The following is an 18979-nucleotide window of genomic DNA, read 5'->3' as shown; positions in this document are numbered from 1 at the left end:
AATTCAGTCAGAAGCCATTGGTATTTCTGCTAATGTTCTCAGGGAAAGTAAAAGCTTGGGCTGAAAAAAGAATCCTGGATTGTTCTTGTTCTTGTTACTCTCTTCTCTTCCCAGCCCTCTCCCCCTCCCCGCCTCCGACAGCTCACCCGCACACAGGCACAGATTTGGAACTTGATGTCTGTCATTTTTTCCCCTCCCCTTCTTGTTTGGAGGCTTTTTAAAAGTTCCCACTGTGTTGACACGGATGACAATGAAAGGTAAGCGATGTTTCATTTCCTTCTCGGCTTTTCAAGAATTCTTTAGGAAAAGGGCTGAGTGAGAAGCAGGCAGAAATGGAGCGGGGGTGGGGGGAGGTCTTGCACAGCAAAAGTCAACGACAAGCCCAACCACCAAATATTAATCAGTCCTGAAAAATTACTTTTTAAAAAGACAGAAAAGTGGCCAAAATAGACCCACGTTGCTCGCTGGATAAACGAATAATTAATCATAAGGCGGGGTATCTCTGGCTGGTTTGCCTTACTGTAATGGAAAAGTTGGAGCTGGTGCCTGGGCTTACAAAGTTTCTCTCCCCCACCCCCACCCCCACCCCCACCCCCACCGCACTCCCCTTACGATAAAACGAAAATACATCTGATTTTGTTAACCCTAACTGGTCAGTTATTTCTTGGCAGATTTCCGATCAAATGAAAAGGAAGTGCCCTGGTTTGTGGAGGTGGGGGGAGGGAATTCAAGACAAACCAGAATAATGAGGCAGATGTAAAACAGCAAACCTTGGCTTAAGGGTAGAGAACAGTTATCCAAACATGTCCACGTTTTTTCAGTGCCTTAATAAACACTCCTTAGATTTACACAGCAGAGTTTATGCTTTTCAAACATCCACACACGCGCTCTCTCTCCTCCCCCTCCCCCTCTGTATGTGTGTATTTAAAAAAAACTGCTCCTGTTTGGAAATCTCATATCCTTTACAAACACATCTTGCATCACAAAGGAAAGAAATGGAAAAAAAAACCCAGAGCTTTGATCTATGTTTGCAAAATTTGACTGTTAGTGGCAGAAAAACACAAGAAAACCGAGCCATAGATAAAAGCCAGAAAGGAGGAAGGGGAAAAGATTTTCAGGTAGACAGAAAATTGCAAATAAAACAATTGCCATTACCTTAGTCACCTTATTGTTTTATCTTGTCAATAAGAAAAAAGACAACGCTAAAAATATCAATGAACTTATAGGAACAGAACAGGCATTTTGAGGTCAGAGGGACAGAGGTAAAGCTATGAGTTTTAGCAGTATCTTCAAAAGCTTCCACCATCCTGAAAAGTAACTTTTCTTTCAGGGTTCAGGAAATTGCTCCATTGTTTGAGATGGTGTAGAGGAAACAGTATAAACGTTTACTGTGCTATTAAGGTCATTCCCACTAATTCCCAAGCATGCATTTCTACTGTAAGTAGCTCCAGAGACATATCAGGCATGAGCGCTAGTTTGTGTGAACTTGTGTGTGTTCGAGAGAGAATTTGACAATTGCATTCCCCAGACTCACATCGATACATGCAATTCGGTGAAGCACATACATGGATCTACACAGATACACATGAAACATCTATGCGCAGAGTCTTGCCCCCCACGTTTCCCGAGGCCTGCACCTTTCCTGTTCAGATCAAATGTCCACCTAACTGGGTCCAGTAATACTTCCAATAAGCAAACCAAATAAACAATCCAAAAATATAGATGCCTGTGAACATATCTGTATGCAACTTTTCAAAATTAGGCATATGTTTACCTTAAACCTAGTACATAAAAGTGTCCCCATAGTTCCTTGCTTTGCCCTTTAGCCCACCTCACTTGAGAGTAAGGTAAAAACCTGTCATTCTTATTTCAACTCACTTTAATAATCACACACCCTCCGAAAGTTCAGACATTGTCGCCAATAGCCCAGTTTCTTTCTGCACAGCTTTCACTATAAGTTCATGGGAAGTTAACTAAGGGGCTGCGAAAGCCTTTCTGCCAGCTGGGCTGGATAGAAGGAAAAAAGTATACCGTCACTGTGTTCTTGTCTGGACTGTTCTTTTAAAGTAAGTTAGGAAGAAAAATTTGAGACATGATCTGGACGAGTTTTGAAGATGCCAAAGCTATGCTGTATAAATAGGAAAAGTTAAAAGTTGTCGAACTGTCCAGGAAAAGAACAAACAAATTCCTTCATTTAGGAAAGTGAGTTCTGCAATTGAATTTATCTTACTCCAAATTATTTTACTGCAAAAAAGGCAGGGGCAAGATGCAAGAAAGTAGATAAGAGCCCATTCTGAAGTAAAATAATTGAGCTTTAAACTAATTTCCCCTGCAGAGTCTGCAGAGCTGACTTTCCATTTCTGCTGTTAGGACAGGTCTGAAGTCCACTAATCTGAGCAGGCTGTTAAATCTAAAACCGAGGGACCCAATGCATTTAAAATTGAGTGTTCTGAAATTTCCTAGATTTCAATGAAAGCAATCAAAGCTTAACTTTTTCATGGAAAATTGTTCAGTGTGCTAGAATGAATGCACCCTACCTCAAATTTGATTTTTTTTTTTTTTTGCAATAACCAAAATACTTTTTTTTTAAATCAAGCTAAGGAACCAGGAAAATATTAGGCTTGGTCTTGGGCAGTGCTCAGGAAAAAAATGCTTCATGATTTCCCTCATCTCCACCCACTCCAAACTTGGCCTTAATTGTTGAAGTATTCTTTAGAGTTTATTCTTGTGAATATATATATATATTTCCCCATGGTCTTTCACATACGATATTACAACCAATAAATATAGGCATTACAACAACAGGGAGAAGGAAGGGAGGAAGAGACTAAAATGGGCTATATGTAAACAAAAAAGTGTAATTTGTATAAGGGAGATTATATATATATATATGCTACATTAATTACCCAACAATAAATAAATACACAGGAATATTTAAGCCAGGTGAATTCATACTCTTTTCCACTAGCCCCCTCACTCCATTCCTCCACAGTGCTTTACTATCTTGCACGAGTATCTCCCAGGAGAGATGCTGAAACAGTTTTGCTCGTAGTCCGTCCACTTTCTTTCAGAGGCCAATAATACAAAAATAAGTAAATGGGGAGGGAGTCGAGTAATTACAGAAAGCATCCCCAGCACGGAAGAACGCATCCTGGAGCAAACATATTTCCCAGTTTTTTCCGGTTAAGTGTATCTAGGAAACGACTTCATGTGGCAATTTTCATTCCACGCGAGACGTCAATATTGTCTCAAGACCACTAGCTCGCGCGGCCCGATCCTAGGAGGCGCATTTACTCGGGAAGAGGTGCCCCTTGGCCATCGGTGGGGCTGGAGCCGCGAAGAAGTGCTCGTATCGCACGGCCGCTTCAGGCGCAATCCGACTTCGGCGCAAAGTATTAGGCAGTTCCACAGACCTGAACTTTCCAAGTCTTGCATGGAGAGCCGAGCCCGTGGGACTTTCCGAACAATGAAAATAAAAGTAGCGATGGTCGCACTCACCCCTCTCATGCATAACTTGAGCTTCCCTTTTATTTCCTAGTGTGTCCTTGCTATGTTAGGACTGGGGAAACGTCGTCCCTCGGCTCGAGGGCGGCCTGTGCGAGGGAGCAAGGCGTTTCCCTCCCAGAGCAGCGGGACCCGGGTTAGAGAGCAAGGGGCCGGTGGCAACTCCAGAAGGCTTAACCCTGAATTCTGTTTGAAGCCGAAGACCCGGGTCTGTTTGCATACTAATCAGAGGACGCCTTTGTCTGCCCGATTTGCAAGAGTACATAGTCTATCCCAGGCTGCCACCCTCCCTCCGCCCTTCCCCTCTCCCCACCTCCCAAAGAAAAGTTTTCTCAAGGTACAACGACGGCTCTCGTCCAGACGAGCTGACCGCCCCGCCCCGCCCCACCTCGACCTTCTACCTAGACAGACTCCTTGCTTTTCAGCTTGGAATCTTTCTTCCATTTCATCCTCCGATTTTGAAACCAGATTTTGATTTGCCTCTCGTTCAAACACAGGTTGTTGGCGATCTCTATGCGCCTCCGGCGGGTGAGATACCGGTTAAAGTGGAATTCTTTTTCTAGCTCCAGAGTTTGATAGCGCGTGTAGCTGGTCCTAGAACGTTTGCCATCTGCTTCTGGAAAAAAACAGACACCGGATAAGGACGAGGGGGGAAAGAGCCATATTAATGAGAACAGTAATTTCAAGGAAGGGAGAACCCGAATGTGCTGCAGAAAGCAAGAGGGAGAAAAAGAGGTTTGGCTGGCTCTCCCCAGAACATTTATTATATTCACTGGTTCCGATTTTCAATACTTTCTCAAAGCTTTGGATTCCATCTAAAGCGAGTCAGGCAGGCAGAGCTCACCATTTAAAACCCGAGAAAGTGTAGCTAAGGATGGGAATTAAATTCCGTGGGGTCGTTCCCAGACCGAAAGAAGGGGAAGCCATGGCTTATGGGATGCGCAAAGGGTTTTTGGGGGTGGGGGTGGGACACTCTAAATAACCATAAGCTCATTTTCTTCCCCAAGAAAGAGTGCGCGCGGTTTCAAGTTATTTCTTTCCCTTAAAATCTTTCTTCCTCCTTACTTCCCTTTCACACACATCCCCCCCCCCGAATATTGCCTTTATATCCGTTTTGTTTCTATGATCCAATTATGCCGTCATAAATTTGGGCGTATATAGCCTCTAAGCCTTTTAGTGGACAGTTTTACGAGCAATTGATGCCTTAGTCGTAAAATTTACGACCCCAGTTTTTTTCCCCCTTGTTATTTGCCCCGTATGGCCTATAAAACCAAGGCAAATCCTGTGAAACAAAATCGAGAAGCGAAAGTTTACCGTGGCTCATGTGCAGTTTGGTCATCCACGGATAGATTTGTGGTGGCGGCTGCGGCGGCTGCTGCACAGGCTGGCCGCTGGGCTGGGCTGCTTGCACCGGTTCACTCTTGATTTCCCCACTGGTCTTAGATCTATCCTCCAACAGCGTGGGGTGGTTGGTGCCACCAGCCTTCTGACTGTAAATTCCTGGGTTTAGAGAAGCCTGGTCGTCTCTGCCTAAAGTGTGCCCTGAAGATCCCATGACAGTACAGGAAGGCCGGTCGGGGTTAGATCTGGGGGTTGAAGACACGTCCACACCGTTCAGAGAGTTGGAAGCCCCAGATGAAGGGAATGTAATGCTCAGATCCAGCCCAGTGTAGCAGCACCTGGAGGGCTGAACTTCAGGCACTGATCCATAATTCCCATAACTTTGCATGGAATACGCAGGAACATTTTGATTTTGCTTATAGAAGGAATTGGCTACGTAGGAACTCATGTCAGGAATTATATTCCCCCCCACCCAGCTTCTCTCTCCCTCTCTCCCTCGCTCGCTCGCTCTCTCTCTCACACCCCTTTGATTAGACTTGATTTGTGGCCCTTTTGAAGTTCAGGGTTTTTTGTTCTCTAAAGTGCAGAATTTATAGGTGGGGATTCTTCTTTTCTTTATTCTATGTGCGCTGCCCAAATATGGGATGTTTAAATAGAATCACGTGACGGTGTTGGCCAGTCATAAATTTGGCTTGATGACCCCAGGAGGTTATTGATGGAAGCCCGTGCAACGTATGTGATATGTTGGCATAGCGAAACCCTGGAAAAAAAAAAGGGCCCACACTCAAAACACCGACACAATGAGTCTAGAGCGTCACCTGGTGCTGAGTTCGGGGTATGACGTCTGATTCGAATTCTACCCCTGTTCGAACGTTCGAGGCTTTGGGGTGTGAAACGACACGCACAAACCCTCTGAAGTCTTCGAGGTGATCCGAGGCAAGCGCGAATTTTCCGCCCCGGCGAAGCCTGGGGAAAGTTTGCCTTTGATGCGGGCTGGTGTGTGGGTTGACATAAAACACGGCCTTGCGATCCGTAAGCCTGTTTCCTTGGGCTTGCCATTAGTCTCTCTGGTGGGTGTCTGGCTATGTTGCCCGGTTCTGTGCCCGCGAACAGAACAGCCCGGTGTGAATGATGGGGTTGCTTTCCTGCCAGACGCTTAGCCTCAGTGCATGGCAACAGGGCACAGGGCAGAGCTCGCGTTCTCCAGGATTAGCCTTGGTGTATCCAAGAATCCCTACACGAGATATGTGGCAGGCAAGAAACTCAGCATCTTCCAGATGCATTTTTCCAATCGCATATATAGGTCCGGGCATCCAGCTACCGCCGTGTGGACACGGATGCGTCTCCAACGTCCTACAGACCCGCTATTCTGCCCAGGCATCAGCAACAGCCCTTGGAACATTTGTTTTATTTATTTATTTATTTATTTATTTATTTATTTATTTATTTATTTATTATCCCGCCTTTATTATTTTTATAAATAACTCAAGGTGGCGAACATACCTACTACTCCTTCCTCCTCCTATTTTCCCCACAACAACAACCCTGTGAAGTGGGTTGGGCTGAGAGAGAGGGACTGGCCCAAGGTCACCCAGCCGGGCAGGACTAGAACTCTCAGTCTCCTGGTTTCTAGCCTGGTGCCTTAACCAGTAGACTAAACTGGCACCCTAATTTAAAACCTGCTACGCTAGATTCATCTCCCCTTTTCTGAATCTGCCTCTGAAGATTTCACTGGGTGTATCTTTCCGAATGGAGAGGACTTTGTACGGGTCTCCGTGAAAGCTTCCCTTGACGGTGGCAAGAAACATGACCTCGCAATAAATCCTCCTGTTTGGGGTGAATGGATGGATGGACGAATTGGATGATTCACTTTGTTTTTCGTTCTTCCTATGTTTGTGTGAAAACGGGGAGTGTGAGAAGTGTGTGTGTTGGGGGGGAATCCTATAGGTAAAGGTATGTGCCAACCCTTCCCTCCTCATTACAACTAACTGCTTGCTAACATGCCGGGTTGCTCTGAGGAGTTCTCTTGAAAATAAATCCTACTTTTCCTGGGCATTCAGGGAAGATGTTGGGGTGCTTTCTCTCCTTTACTAGGCGTCGCCTTAAATTTATTTGGTTTGTTTGGGGTGGAGTTATAAAGAATTAATTTGCTCTCCTCCTAATCTGGCTTCTGTGCTCTTCCTACAATCCTTCATGGTGGGGAAAGCACTGATTTTATCTTCTTTTTTTTTTCCACCGTCCTTAGGGGGTCATATTTCACCTCTTAATTTAGCCTATTTGTTTGTTTGTTTTCGTATGAAGGAACATTCGGTAAGGAAACCGTGGAAAGTTTCGGGTCAGGTTTATGAAATGTTGTTGAGTCAATTCCTGTCCTACCCAGGACATGTGCAATATTGGCTTTTAAAAAATCGAGCAGATCTCAGCTCGGGGAGTTTTTGAGGCTCCTTGTTGTGATTCTGAGAAAGGGATGACTCCAGTCTCCCTCGGGTTCAGACGCGTAGGGGCAAAGAGAGGTGGGCGACCGCGAAATCAACTAATGGTTTGGATTTCAGGAGTAGTTCTGGCCTTTTGTTCTACTCAGCTGGGACCGGATGGTTGAACAGAACACGTGAAAGCGTAGCTAAGGCTATCCAGAGGCCAGGATTTCGCTTCCAGACATTTGTATCTGGTGCAGGGATGCCTCTGACCTAAACCCGAGCTACTCTTGAGTCCTCCGCCGCAAAGTAAGGTCGATGGGTGTGTGTGGCTTGTCCACTGAGCTTTCTCAGCCTCTACCTTTCTTCCCCTTCCCCTCCAGTAATTTCTGCCCACCTGTTCTTAACCTCGAAATAACTTTAGAAAAGGGTGTGGTGAAAACCCCTTCCTTGTTAATCGGCCCTTCCGTTTGATAAGGAAACCAAGGCCTTTGTGCTTAAACTGGCCTCCGAAAGCACACCATTTTTAAAAGTTGGAATTGTGGGCCAAGAAATTTGCCGATCAGGAGACAAATTTTGTGTGTCTACCTATGTTTGTGCCCGAAAGTATATACTCGTATGCAAGGGGGAAGAGAGGGAAAAGTGTTAAAGCCATCCTCAGCCTACTTAATATGAAATACATTATTTCTGCTATCACCTTGCTTGCTGCGGAAACGGAGTTCGAGCGCTACGGAAAGGGAGGAAAGAACGCGTGTGAGTCGGTGTGCAAAACGCTTCGACGCGAAATTGTCCCCAATGGAACGTCAACAAAAAACATCCAGTAATTTTTAAAAATAATATCCAGTTTTTATTAAATACTCAACCATAGTCCTTTGGACATGACTCTTTTTTTATACATGATGCTAGGAAGCGTAACACAAGGCTTTCTTTTCTCCTACTCGCTATAGAATGCCATTCACTTTACTGTTTGACCATTACAGTGCTAAACATAAATATAAATACAGAGACCACAAATACAGCTAAAAATATTCACACAGGAACTGTCACAGTTTGTCGTACGCATCATGACCCCAGGTAGTGTTTTCAATACAATGAGTTTACTCTGGAAAGAACGCGCTATATTTAGGTGGACGTAGCTTCGAGATGGATGTGTTGAGGGAAATTATTTTCATAGGGCTAGGCGAGTCCGTGAACTGTGTGATGTTTTCTTTTTTAAATCCAGCTTCTTTTCCGCGACCCTCATCGCCACCAGCAGCAGCTCCTTCCTCGTTATTAGGAAAGTGAAACTGCCCAGAGTTCCTTTGGACCTGGTTGAACCTAGCACTACCCGAAGGCAGTCCTTCTCCTTTTGCAAGCAAGGTTCTGTCTAGGGAGGGCGAGGAAGGAATGGCAGGGGAGTGTGCGTGCGTGCGTGTGTGCGCGTGTGTGTGTGGACTTTAGGCAAAGCTGGGTCACCGGGCAAGGAGGCCGGGGATAGGCGCTTCTAAAGGGGAAAGTAAAGGAGGCTTGGGAGCCAGGGGTCTGGGACTTGGGCGCTGGCGACTGAAGGTGGAGGAAGGCGATTTCTCTCTCTCATTCTCTCCCCCACCCCCATTTTTTTTTTAATTTAACCCAATGCAGCAATTGTGCCTGCGGAAATGAGAATGGAAAGGAAGGCAAGAGAAAGTCGGGTGGTGGGAGGAAAGAAAGAGGACCTTCTGTGTGGTGTGCTCGTGGGTGAGACTCGTGGGGAGGGGAAGGAAATTGCTGGCGGAGCCGTCCCGTTCATTCCTTCGGCTTTTCGTCCTGTGTCTCCTCTCTTTTCTCCTCCTTCGCACCCAAGCTCTCGGCAGCTGCTCCAGCGCCACCTCCCCCAGTTAGGGTGGAACTCAGATTGCTCTCCTTTTTCCATTTCATCCTCCTGTTCTGGAACCAGATCTTGATCTGGCGTTCAGTTAGGCACAGCGCGTTGGCGATCTCAATCCGCCGCCGCCGCGTCAAGTAGCGGTTAAAATGGAACTCCTTCTCCAGTTCCAGCGTCTGGTAGCGCGAGTAGATCTGACGCCCCCTCCTCCGATCTGCTCCGTAGCCGACTCCTAAGTATTCGGGAACCAAATAAACTAAAAACGATTAGCTACGGGTTCGGCCGACATGTCTATAAGTCCACAGAAAATAAATAAAACACAAATAATATTTTTTTTGAAATCCGAAAGGAAGTCATCAAGCAACCCCACCCTCCAAGCCCCCGTCTTCATGGTCTCCCCCATCCATTCCAATTTAATTCTGCTCCTTAGGCTGGCTGTTCATTAAAATCTTGCAGTACACATGGAGGGAGGGAGAACAAGAAGAGGGGAGCGCCTAATTGAAAGCATGCTCCTTTCTTATTTGCAAAGATTCAGAATGTGTTGTTTTAATTATTTCTGCAAACTTAAAAAAAAATCTAATTAGATCTTACTCCAATGCTGTTTTAATTACTAGGAACAGACACTCCTTCCATACGTTCTGAAGTCAAGCTACTTCATAAAACCCCATCTCTCAACCTATTATTGGACAAGACGCTTTGCATCCCCCCCCCCCCCCCCCACTCTAAAAATGCCCTTTCTCACCTATCGGGGAAACTTCAATTTTAAAAAAAAAAGATTGCCCCAGCTTTATTTTCTACACCTTATTCCCCCCAATCTCCACTATTGGGGAGGGGGGGGGAATCAGAGCTGATTGCACTTTATTATGGATATTTTACACTCCCGAAGTCTTTTAATTAGAAAGAGCATAACAAGCCATATTTGCTTGCAACAACTTAACAAATAAAAGGCCTGTAGCGGCAACTGTGAGGAAGCTATATGATTGTTTTTATGGGGCCATAAAAAGTAGCTGAGCCTGTTCTGCTGGGGAGACGGCCGTAAAGATGGTTCAGTTTATTTAATTTATCTCTGCAAGCTGTAAAACTTACCACTGTGGGAGTTCATGCGCTGCATCCACGGGTATATTTGAATGCTAGCTTTCTGTTCCTGGGACGTGCTCCTGTTTTGGTCACTTGCAAAATCCTGTGCAATAGAAGTTTGTGTATTGTGTCCCATAGAATTTTGCCTGCAGCTAGAGAGCATGTCTTTTTCTTGATAAAAGGCATTCGATCCGTAATCATATGGTCCCCGACTGGAGCTAAACACAACATTATCTTGCGGTGAATAAAAAGGAGATGAATAGATCCTGTTTTGAGCAACCGCTGCTCCATAAGTTGAAAAATGCCTTACAGGGTCATAGGCAGTGGAATTGAGCGGCACGCTGGGCAGGACCTCTTGACCACTGGTGAGGTGGCAAGAGAGCGACGGGTTTGTGAAATAGGAATTCATATCGTCCCCCCTGTACCTGGCTTGTATGATTTCTTTAATATTTATTTCTGTCTCCAGTATGTAGTCTGAACTAGATTGTTATAGGGACGGCTCCACTCCAGGACAGACAAAATGACAAAGTCAGCTGACCCGCGGTGAGCCAATAGAAAGCTAGATGTCAAGACACGGAAAAATGGCTTTTGCTTGTGTTGATTCCCCAGTTGAAACTAAGTATGCATTGAAAGTAAGTCTCGAAATTCTAAATATAAAGATGGTTTAGAAGAAGAGGGGGAAAAGAGTAAATATGAAGGGGGGAAGGGGGGGAAGGATTGCAGAAGGAGGGGCAAAGAAGGAAAGAAAAAGGAAAGAAAAGAAAAGAAAATCATAGTTCAGGAAAGCCTTGCCTTAAAAATATTAATTAAAAGGGACAGGAAAGGAAAAGAGTCACCGAGAGCAGGAATCAGGATATTTATTCTTTTCAAAATGCTTGCTTAATATCTCTAACAACCAAATAGCACAGAAATTATAGCCATAAATCTTAAGTGTGCATAAAATATTAAACCATAAATTCTCTTTCCCTCCACTAATTTACTGTCAGTCAATAAACGTGGAATCAAATGCTTGTGTTTTCTAAAAAACAATCTTGAAAAGACAGGCAGGGAAAGAAGTGACAGTTGGATAGAGACGTTTCTTGGAGAGCATTCTTGGACTTTGGAATGTGAGGAACTTTGCAAGCTCCTTCTTTCATTCCTTCTTGCCCCCAAATTCAGAGCTCAGCTTTACATCTTTTCATTTCATTTAACATAATTTAACCCAATATATGCTTTGCTTTAAGAAAAAAGGAAGAAGAGCTTGTCATTGTTAGGGTCCTGTTTAAGTTGGCAGCACCCCCAGTCTTTCACTACCTTCCCTTTCTCTAGGGAGTGGTGTGGGTTAAAAAGAGCACCTCATGTTTACATTTGCAAAAATAAAAAGGGGGGAGGGGCAGAATTTATGGCTTCAGATATCTGTAGCTGATTAGAAAACTTCCCCTTGAAATATTTAGTTAGATTAGAGAGTGGACTATATTCCACTCCTCTGGTGGATTTACCCCGACACACTAATTGAAATGAAGACAGCTAATCTCATTTTAATTTGAATCCAGGGCCATAAATTGTCCCTTAAATGTAAAATATACCTGCTGATCTGTAAACGAAGCAAGGTTCCTTCATCATGCCATTGGTCTGCTCTTTAAAAATTCAATTAGGGCTAGGAAACCTGGGCCTGATTTCCATGGACATCTTAGGGGCTTTTGTTTAGCTGCATTAAAGGGAGAGTGTGCGTGGAATGGTCCATAAACGGAAACCAGACCCACCTCCGAATGGATATCTTTACATTTGCTTCCAACAAATCAGTACTTTGAACATTCCCCGTTGGGATGAAGTATCTCTAGTTGGTGGGCTGAGAAAGAATGGGAGCAAATCCCTCCTCCTGTAATCACCCCTCCGCTCCAACAGGAACCCGGATGCCAAAAGAGTTTATTATCTTTTTCCTCTGTTCAACAAAGCAAAGTAATCAGAGGCAGTAGTAAAGCCATAAACCGGACCACAACAGACAAAAAAGAGGGCTGAAGTATTCATTTTGTCCAGCATTCAGCGTTTCTGGAGGGCCAGGATTTTTTTTAAAAAAAATAATAGTATGCTTCTTGTATGAAATTACTGGGGGCATTAAAAACTAGGAAAAGAATGGGTTGTTGGGCAGGAGACTTCCAGCATGCCCAGTACATTTTTCACTTTTCCCATCCTGCAATAGTGGCCATCAAAATTTTACATTACAGACTAGGATATACTGTATTCTTCTAAGAAAAGTGGTGGGGGGGGGTGTGAAAAGGGGCCAACACGACCCTTTTCCTAGATCCATCCACCTACCTGGATGCATAACAAAGCATCTAATATAGGCAGGCATGGACAAGGCTGGGTACGCAGATAAACAAATAAGCTGGTGGAATTTAGTGAAACTCATTTCAGTCCAGATTATCTGAAAAGTGGTGAGGCTGACTGTGAGACAGGGCAATGTTCTAGGCACACAGCCCCCTGAACTGACAGAACTAAGTTCCTTCCCACTTCTTTAAGGAGAGTTCTCCTGGGAAGTCTCTTCAGTGCCTGAATCTCTCTATTTATATTTAGAATGGTGGTCCTTTAAAAGAAAATGTTCTTGTATAAGTCAGGAATTCACTGGGGTCACAAAGCCTCCATATCTCTCCTCCCTCCCTTATTTTTTTCTTGGTAAGAGTCACGAAAGAGACTTCTTTTCAAAAGTGTGGCAATATTCCTAATCTTGGTTTAAAAAGCCGAGATCAGGTGATGTTAAAAGGGTTTATGGCGGGAGGGAGGGGGTGTATAGAGGTCTTAACGAGCTGCTTTGGAGAGACCTGGGAAAGGATAAAAGGGATTTGAGTTTATTACTTTTCTAAACAGAAGCGGAAACCTCAGAGCTGGTTGTGCTATGAAGAAGAGAAAATAGCGGGCACAAAGAATTTTGTCACAGATGCCCTCCTTAACATTTGCTTAGATGGGTTAGAAGATGCTAACACACACACACACACACACGCACAACACACACACGCACATTATACATTATACACACACACAAAGTTCAGCATTCCAAAACGTACCTTTATCAGCCTAGTATTTTAGTGCAAATTATAACTCACTGGCCTGCAATTTTACACGTGTGTAAGTGTGGGTCTCTCTGTGTAGAAGCCTAGGATGCGTGTGATCAAAGGTGACAGCCCTTCCTTCTCACCTTTCCTGTAAACCTATGTGTGGGGAAACGTGTAGGTCTCTTTCTGTATAAATTAGTCTGCAAACAATTATGTAAACTCATCAGCAGAAGAAAGAACAGATGTTTTATTAAAACTGCTGTACAGCAGTGAAAATATGCACAAATCCTGGAATAGTTCTTGACTAGCAGTTGGGTCTCTCCCCTCCCCACCCCCTGGAGCTAAAGAGCCCAAAGAAAGCTGTAATAACAACTCTGACTCATAAGCTATTTTTCCTTTTTTCCCCATTTTTACCCCAGATTTTACCTCTATCCTGATGCTAAAGGAGAAAAATAGGCCTCGTTAGATTTCTCTCGCAGCGGTAATTAGTGAATTGATGAACTGATTTAGAGGAAAGCTTCAAAAATGCACACTCAACACATATGTTTGCTATCGGAATAATGTTTGAAAGGAAGCAAGAGCTATCCTTGAGCTTTTCATTCTCTCTTCTTCTCTTGCCAGACTGATTTTGTTATGTGATCTTGAATGGAAATCCAGACGCGTTTGTTTACTTGTCTGTTTGTGGGAGGGGGGGGGTGCATTTTGTTGGATGTTAATGACAGGCGATCAGCTGTGACTGTTCTTGCAAGGGCAGTCAGGGGGAAAGAGGTCCACAAATTCTCACCTAGTCAGTGGTCTGGATGTAGAAAACTGATTATTCACAAATGCAGTTTTTGCCGGGTTGGATTTAAATATACATCAAAAGTTGCCTTAGGTCAAATGCATTTGTTTACTGTTTGTATACAGGCTTAGGTTGCACTCTTGTGTAGAAAATGTGTATTATTATCACTTGATAGATGGACTAGAATCCTTCACTCCTCCCCTAAACACACACCACGCGCACTGATGAGGCACAAATACACACAGTGTATGAGTCTTTACTCTTGTCTATTTATAGAAATCAGTGTGTACAGTTATGCACCCACTGGTGTTCCTTTTATAGGCCGATGAGACAAATTAGTGTTGTAACCAGATCCAGGCCTATAGATCCATGTGATTTCACCCATGCTGTAAAACCCTGTCTGCATCCATGCATGTTTTATACGTCATGAATCCATTTCATAAGTCAGGCAGTCACACGTAGCCACATTGCAAACACATCAGAAAAAAAAACACAACCCAAAAGGAAGACATTATGTATGCATTTCTTGAAAACAGGGATCGATAGATAATCAGAAGACCATATAAGCACACAGCATGAGGTCATTGGTTTATATGCAAGAAACATGTATTTTAAGGTGTTCTGGGTGAAATGCTCATGGCAGCTTAAGCTGTGCTCTTCATTTGAGCTGATCTCACCTTATATATGTTAACTCAGCCATTTTAGACTTGACATTACAGGCAGGGCTTCTTGCCTTGTAATTATTTATTTAGAGAGATTGCACTGAAGTTTCACTGCTCCTACAAAATAGGCTTCTTAATCAAATCTTGGCTCTGCCCATAAATAACTAAATAATAATAATAATAATAATAATAGTAATAATGGTAATAATAGTAATAATTTTTAAGAGCTAACCCAGAATACATGGCACATAAACACCACAAACCAATTATGCCTGATGGAGATGTTTTCCTTGTTTTGAACTGTCCCTTGTATTACAGTAATTACATCTTGATTATTTAAAATACATAGACTATTAGTTTCATTTAGCCTGATCCCCTTCCCATGTCTGTCATTATGGGGTGGGGATGGGGGCTGAAATGTTTATTCCAGTGTTACTGACAAAACCAATCTGAAGCAGTGAGGCTGAACACCATCAGAATTATTCTTGTTGGTAAATATATCTAGATCAATAATCTGTAAGAATAGCAAATGAAGGTTTCCCTCCCTGTTTTTGTATTTGCCTTGCTATATTTTTGTTTCTCATTCTCCCCAGAGCACTGCCTCTTCATTTCCTCTATCACAGAAAACCCATTTCTACATCTTGCAATCCTTTTCATGTGAGGAAAAAGAATCAAAACAAGCAGCTTAAAAAAAAATAGAATACAAGTACCTTACAAGTCCTGCTTTGTTTATGGCTTTGTGGTACTACATAACTAATGAAAAGACAGGCTGTAACTTCTATTTTCAGACCATTTGCAGCTCTTCCCATTATGAGACGAACACATCCACACATGCACAACTACCCAGTATTAGGTGAATACTGGTAAATATATATATATATATATGCATGCACATGCGCACGTGCGTGCACACACACACATATTGGGAAAAATCACCAAGTGGTTTGAAATGGAAGCTATTCCCAGGGAGGGTGGGATGGAACAGAGGCAATGTGTGGGAGAGGCAACAGCTAAATTTTGGAGGATGGGAAATCTGGGGATTAGCAAAACTCTGCAATGGTCAAAATAACAGTGATTGGACATGAGGGAAAGGGAGAGAGACAAAATGCATTATTTTTCAGTGGCTTGGAAATGTATTTTCCTTTTTTTTTTTTTACCAGATTTCAGGTTCTTTTCTGGTTTTCTTAAGTATTTCTGCAGATTTCCTACACTCTTTCCCAACCAATATTTAAACCCATTAATGGCATGGATTTATCCATTGATCTATTTCTCTCTCTCTCTTTTTTTCCCCAGATCTTCTTGCTTCCCAACATTTGAAACCTCCCAGGTTCACAAAGGAAGTTCGCCTTGAACCATATCAAGTAACAACACATCCCACTGTCTCCAATATTTGCCTCCCCCACCCCACAACCAGTAGCTCTTTTGAGTTAAATCTTGATCAATTAAAGGCATGTCTTCTATAAGCAACATAAACTAGGGATTTTACTTTGTTTACTTAATACATTTACTGGCAATATTTTTGTTATTATAATTTATATAATTTAATATGATGTTGAAATAATATGAAATGTGTATGCTGATAGTGGGGGAGTAAAGAGAAATGAACTTTTTAAAAAAGGTGAATTTTTAGTTGGCTACTTCCGCATAATGTCCATTGCAGTCCAATAACATTGCACATTTCACCAAAGGATGTTCAGGTTAGAAAACTTTATGGCTGACTTCGATTACTTCATTTTATTGCATGGAAATGTTCCATCCAATGCTTCCCCTCCTTTCTTTTGACATTTAAAGGAGTTGGGGCCATGACGTCACACTATGCTGTCACGGACAATAGTTACTGTCTTAAAATTATAAAGCATGATATTATCAAGCCACATAAAATATGGATATAAGCAAATACTTATGCCCATGAACAAATTAAACAAAGAAGAATATGATTTTAATACATCCAAGAAGAATAATTCAGCAGTGAGAAATGGTTGCCATTATCTATGAGCACTTATTTTATTTTATTTTATTGTTTGCACATGGGGAAAGGGGAGAGGGAAAAATTAATCTCTGGATGCTACAAAAAAGGAAAGGACAGGAGAAAAAGGAAGGAAGGAAGGAAGGAAGGAAGGAAGGAAGGAAGGAAGGAAGGAAGGAAGGAGAAACTAAGAGAGAGAGAGAGAAAGACAGACAGACAGACAACAACAAGAAGTCAGGGCACAGTAATGTGTTTGCTGTAATGTGTGTTTTTAGAAGAGATAATCACTTAGACAGAATTAAACTATATATTTGGAAAACTTTTTTTTTGCACTTTCAGAAACTTAGTCGGTTTACATTGCCTTCTAATGGAACGGCAGTCTCGTATTTTAGGGCTGCTTAAATACATTCATTTTCTTTCTTTCTTTTTGCCGGGAAAGTGATAGGAGGTGGGAAGAGAAAAAATGGTGTCTCGGAGCTGACGCGCCTTATCTATTTTTATGAATGCCCTGATCGGGGGCGGCAGTGATTTAAAACACCGCGTTCTAGAACGAGGGGAGAGCGGGTGCGGGGTTCTGCCGAGATTTTCAACAGCAGCCGACCAAGGAACTTGCAGGGAACAGACACTGTCTCAAACAGCCAACTTCCCGATAGCTCTGAGAGTTCAAACTTTTCTAAAAGCGGTAGCTGTTCGTCCAAGACCTTACTAGGGGGCTGTTGAAGATTCAGCAATAGGATCTGTCCTGGCTAGAAAGAAGTAAAAACCACTGCGAATTCGGCCTTTATGGCAGACCAGTTCTTCCTTCCCTCAAGCAGTTCTTTTGTGAAACAAGATTATTTTGGGTCCCCCCCCCCATCTCAGTCCTTCTTCGGGAAGAACGGCGATGGGGGAGGGAAGGGAGTGGGTCAGAAGAGAGAGAAGGGAGTCCGAATTGAAGAAGTGTTGGCTTGTTAGCTTTTAGTCACTTGGTGGCAGTATACAAAACAAGTAAACAAAAAGAAAGTAGTGGTTAAAAGAAAGGGACAAAAAAAAAAGGGAAAAAAGCAGAAGTTACCACTAGGATTAATTAACGCTCTCCCGGCATCAAGAGTACCCATGAGTCAGAGAGCAGGTCTGCACACGCTCAAGTTGTCTCTGTCCTACACACAACCTCCAAGATTATTTAAATCAAAGGTGACATCTAAAATAACGCCCAAACAACACTGGTACGCTCCAGACTGATCCAATAGAGAATCCAGCGGCCACCAACCGAATTATTCTCAAATGGAAAGGCGAGAGACAACCCTTAACCGGACTCGAACTCCTGATTCACGCGGCGGAAAACAGCGAGACTTGCTTCTCAGTGACACAGTGAGGAACACCGCAGCAGCCTCAGGTTTCTCAAGTTGGACTTGCTGATAGCTTCGAGCAGTCTTAAACTATGAAGGGCAGGAACATTCAACACAGGAACGGACTACTGTTTGGCCTACCCAGAGAATTACGCCCCTGGAAAGCTGGGCGATGGGGCCAAGAGCCAGGAATAAACATTTAGGGAAGAGTGCATAAATCTCATGGAGATCAGCGGGAGGAATCGAGTAGATCTACATGAAAATAAACTGCACCCCATTGCTGTGGAATAGTGGGTTCCTCCCTTATATGACCAGGAGGTAACTGGATCACAGTCCCTACAGCTGGTGCTTTACTTCTTAGGAGATGGTGAACTTACAACAAGAAGGAAGGAAGGAAGGAAGGAAGGAAGGAAGGAAGGAAGGAAGGAAGGAAGGAAGGAAGGGAGGGAGGGAGGGAGGGAGGGAGGGAGGGAGGGAGGGAGGGAGGGAGGGAGGAGAGAAAGAGAGAAAGATCTGTCAGCCAAACCAGGGGGGATGTCGGCAACTTGGCCAGTGACTTCTGCTATTTGGTATCCTTTACTCTTCCTGTCCAGCGAGCTGCCGGGTTCCCTCTCTCTGGGACACATCCACAACCAGAACAACAGAAAAGGAAAAGGAATCATCCCATCTGAGCTCCTGAACTTCCACATCGAGAAGGTGTTTCCAGGCAGTGACAATGAATAGTCCTCCGAAGGACAACAGGCCGGTCCCTCCATTCCCAGTCAGCCAAATAATGAAGAACTGTAAAATCCATACCAGGCTGACACTCTTATTTAACCCCGCAAGGCTCTTCCAAGTAAGACACCGAAGGACGGAGGCGCTACTAAAATGGTAGACGCACACAAAATCTGATCTCCCCTATGTCCATGTGGGGTAATGTTCTCTCGCACCCCACCATATATGTAATATGTAGCATATACCACACGCTCACATGAACACACATAGGCATACATTGAATAATGAAGTTATTAGACCATATGTGCTTTCCGCGTATA

General features: G+C 43.5%; 2 protein-coding genes and 1 long non-coding RNA gene across 4 annotated transcripts in view; 1 reads left to right on the top strand and 2 right to left on the bottom strand.

Moving 5' to 3' along the window:
• Positions 1–5404, bottom strand: part of HOXC5 (homeobox C5) — a 67300-nt gene extending 61896 nt beyond the window's left edge. The window contains exons 1-2 of the mRNA XM_063293850.1: positions 4819–5404; positions 3906–4120 (exon numbers count right to left, since the gene is read on the bottom strand). Of these exons, the coding sequence (XP_063149920.1) occupies positions 3906–4120; positions 4819–5293 (690 nt within the window). The 5' untranslated portion in view covers positions 5294–5404. The remainder of the gene's footprint in view (positions 1–3905; positions 4121–4818) is intronic.
• Positions 141–16124, top strand: LOC134490657 (uncharacterized). Its single transcript, XR_010067231.1, has 2 exons — positions 141–257; positions 15945–16124. It is a non-coding gene; the product is annotated as an uncharacterized LOC134490657 (long non-coding RNA).
• HOXC6 (homeobox C6) lies at positions 8081–12286 on the bottom strand. Of its 2 annotated transcripts, none has more exons than XM_063293848.1 (2): positions 10189–12286; positions 8081–9358 (listed from the first exon to the last, which is right to left on the bottom strand). In XM_063293848.1, exons 1-2 carry the CDS (start codon positions 10586–10588, stop codon positions 9024–9026), a joined length of 735 nt encoding a protein of 244 aa, XP_063149918.1. In that variant the 5' UTR covers positions 10589–12286; the 3' UTR covers positions 8081–9023. The 2 variants fall into 2 exon arrangements, with proteins under 2 accessions (XP_063149918.1, XP_063149919.1); XM_063293849.1 differs by having other exon boundaries at positions 8081–9334.
• Positions 16125–18979: the final 2855 nt, after the last annotated feature.

The sequence above is a fragment of the Candoia aspera genome, chromosome 2 (assembly GCF_035149785.1).
Source record: "Candoia aspera isolate rCanAsp1 chromosome 2, rCanAsp1.hap2, whole genome shotgun sequence".
Taxonomy (NCBI): Eukaryota; Metazoa; Chordata; class Lepidosauria; order Squamata; family Boidae; genus Candoia; species Candoia aspera.
The sequence above is the reverse complement of the archived record's forward strand: the minus strand, read 5'-3'. Positions and strand labels throughout refer to the sequence as shown.

Bases quoted from the DNA above. Each gene is read 5' to 3' on its own strand.
- HOXC6 (XM_063293848.1), bottom strand. From the start codon at position 10,588: ATGAATTCCTATTTCACAAACCCGTCGCTCTCTTGCCACCTCACCAGT. The intron at 9,359-10,188 runs GTAAGTTTTACA...AATCGTTTTTAG, and splicing joins GCGCATGAACTCCCACAGTG to TTTATTTGGTTCCCGAATAC.